This window comes from Pungitius pungitius, chromosome 1 (genome assembly GCF_949316345.1).
Source record: "Pungitius pungitius chromosome 1, fPunPun2.1, whole genome shotgun sequence".
In the NCBI taxonomy this organism is placed as follows: Eukaryota; Metazoa; Chordata; class Actinopteri; order Perciformes; family Gasterosteidae; genus Pungitius; species Pungitius pungitius.
The window spans coordinates 707,742-709,355 of record NC_084900.1 but is presented as its reverse complement, the minus strand read 5'-3'; the positions used below and the strand labels follow the sequence as shown (position 1 = coordinate 709,355).

General features: G+C 40.0%; 1 protein-coding gene across 1 annotated transcript in view; it reads left to right on the top strand.

Annotated features, from left to right (window-relative positions):
- Nucleotides 1-1,614, top strand: part of dachb (dachshund b) — a 43,663-nt gene extending 42,049 nt beyond the window's left edge. Inside the window, exon 5 of the mRNA XM_062561814.1 lies at nucleotides 1,577-1,614. Coding sequence (XP_062417798.1) covers nucleotides 1,577-1,614 — 38 coding nt within the window. The remainder of the gene's footprint in view (nucleotides 1-1,576) is intronic.

Genomic DNA, 1,614 nt, shown 5'->3' with positions numbered 1-1,614 from the left:
TGATGCACCTTTTTCATTTATATATTTTTAATACCCCACAAAGAATGCTGAATAGAGGACAGAGGGGAGGGTGAGATGATGTCAAGGAGCAGAGGAGGTGCAGGAGGGAGGAAGCTGTTATGCAGAAATGTAAACACTTTGCAACGTTCGCAGAAAACAATGACACCGCAGGGAGAGGAAGGAGTGCACATGAGTGTGTGTGTGTGTGTGTGTGTGTGTGTGTGTGTGTCTGTGTGTGTCTGTGTGTGTGTGTGTGTGTGTGTGTGTGTCTGTGTGTGTGTGTGTGTGTGTCTGTGTGTGTGTGTGTGTGTGTGTGTGTGTGTCTGTGTGTGTGTGTGTGTGTGTGTGTGTGGGTGCAGCAACAGCACCACCGGGAGCAGAAGAAGAAAGACGGAGCAGAAATGAGGGAGAGAGAGCTTGGCGAAGATGGGAGATGAGACGCAATCTGCACTTTGAGCTAAAGATCAACCACTTTCTGATTTAATGTACACTACTACTTCCTGCTCGGATGCAAACTACTTCCTGCTTTGATGGAAACTACTTCCTGCTTTGATGAACACTACTACTTCCTGCTTGGATGCAAACTACTTCCTACTTTAATAAAAACTACTTCCTGCTTTGATGGAACTACTTCCTGCTTTAATGTACACTACTACTTCCTGCTCGGATGCAAACTACTTCCTACTTTAATAAAAACTACTTCCTGCTTTGATGGAAACTACTTCCTGATTTAATATACACTACTACTTCCTACTTCAATAAAAACTACTTCCTGCTTTGATTGAAACTACTTCCTGCTTTAATTTACACTACTACTTCCTGCTTGGATGCAAACTACTTCCTACTTTAATATACACTACTACTTCCTGCTTTAATATACACTACTACTTCCTGCTTTGATGGAAACTACGTCCTGCTTTAATATACACTACTACTTCCTACTTCAATAAAAACTACTTCCTGCTCTGATGGAAACTACCTCCTGCTTTAATATACACTACCACTTTCTGCTCGGATGCAAACTACTTCCTACTTTAATAAAAACTACTTCCTGCTTTGATGGAAACTAATTCCTGCTTTAATATACACTACTACTTCCTACTTCAATAAAAACGACTTCCTGCTTTGATGGAAACTACTTCCTGCTTTATTATACACTACTACTTCCTGCTAAGTCGCAAACTACTTCCTACTTTAATAAAAACGACTTCCTGCTTAGTACAAAGTACTTCCTGCTTCAGTAATCCAGACTGAAGAATTACGTTCACTTTTTACATCACTAGAGTTCATGTGTCTGATTTCAAAGTTTAAGGAAACGAGACGTACAAACAGGTCATTAAAAATCTAATAAATGTGTCAGATTGAATTATTTTACCTGTTTGAGCTTTAATGTGAACGACTGCAAGTTTCTATGGGCTTGAAACATACAAAATGAAACAGAAAAGTAGGTTGCGTTCAGTAAAATAAGACATTCGAACACGTCCTCCTGGAGTTTGGTCTAATCAACAGCTGATTAAAGATCAATAAAGGAAGTTATTGGTTCCGTTTACTGACCGACTCTGTGTTCTTTCTTCAGACTCCCGGTCGTTTCTCAAGAACCCCATGATGTTCTAG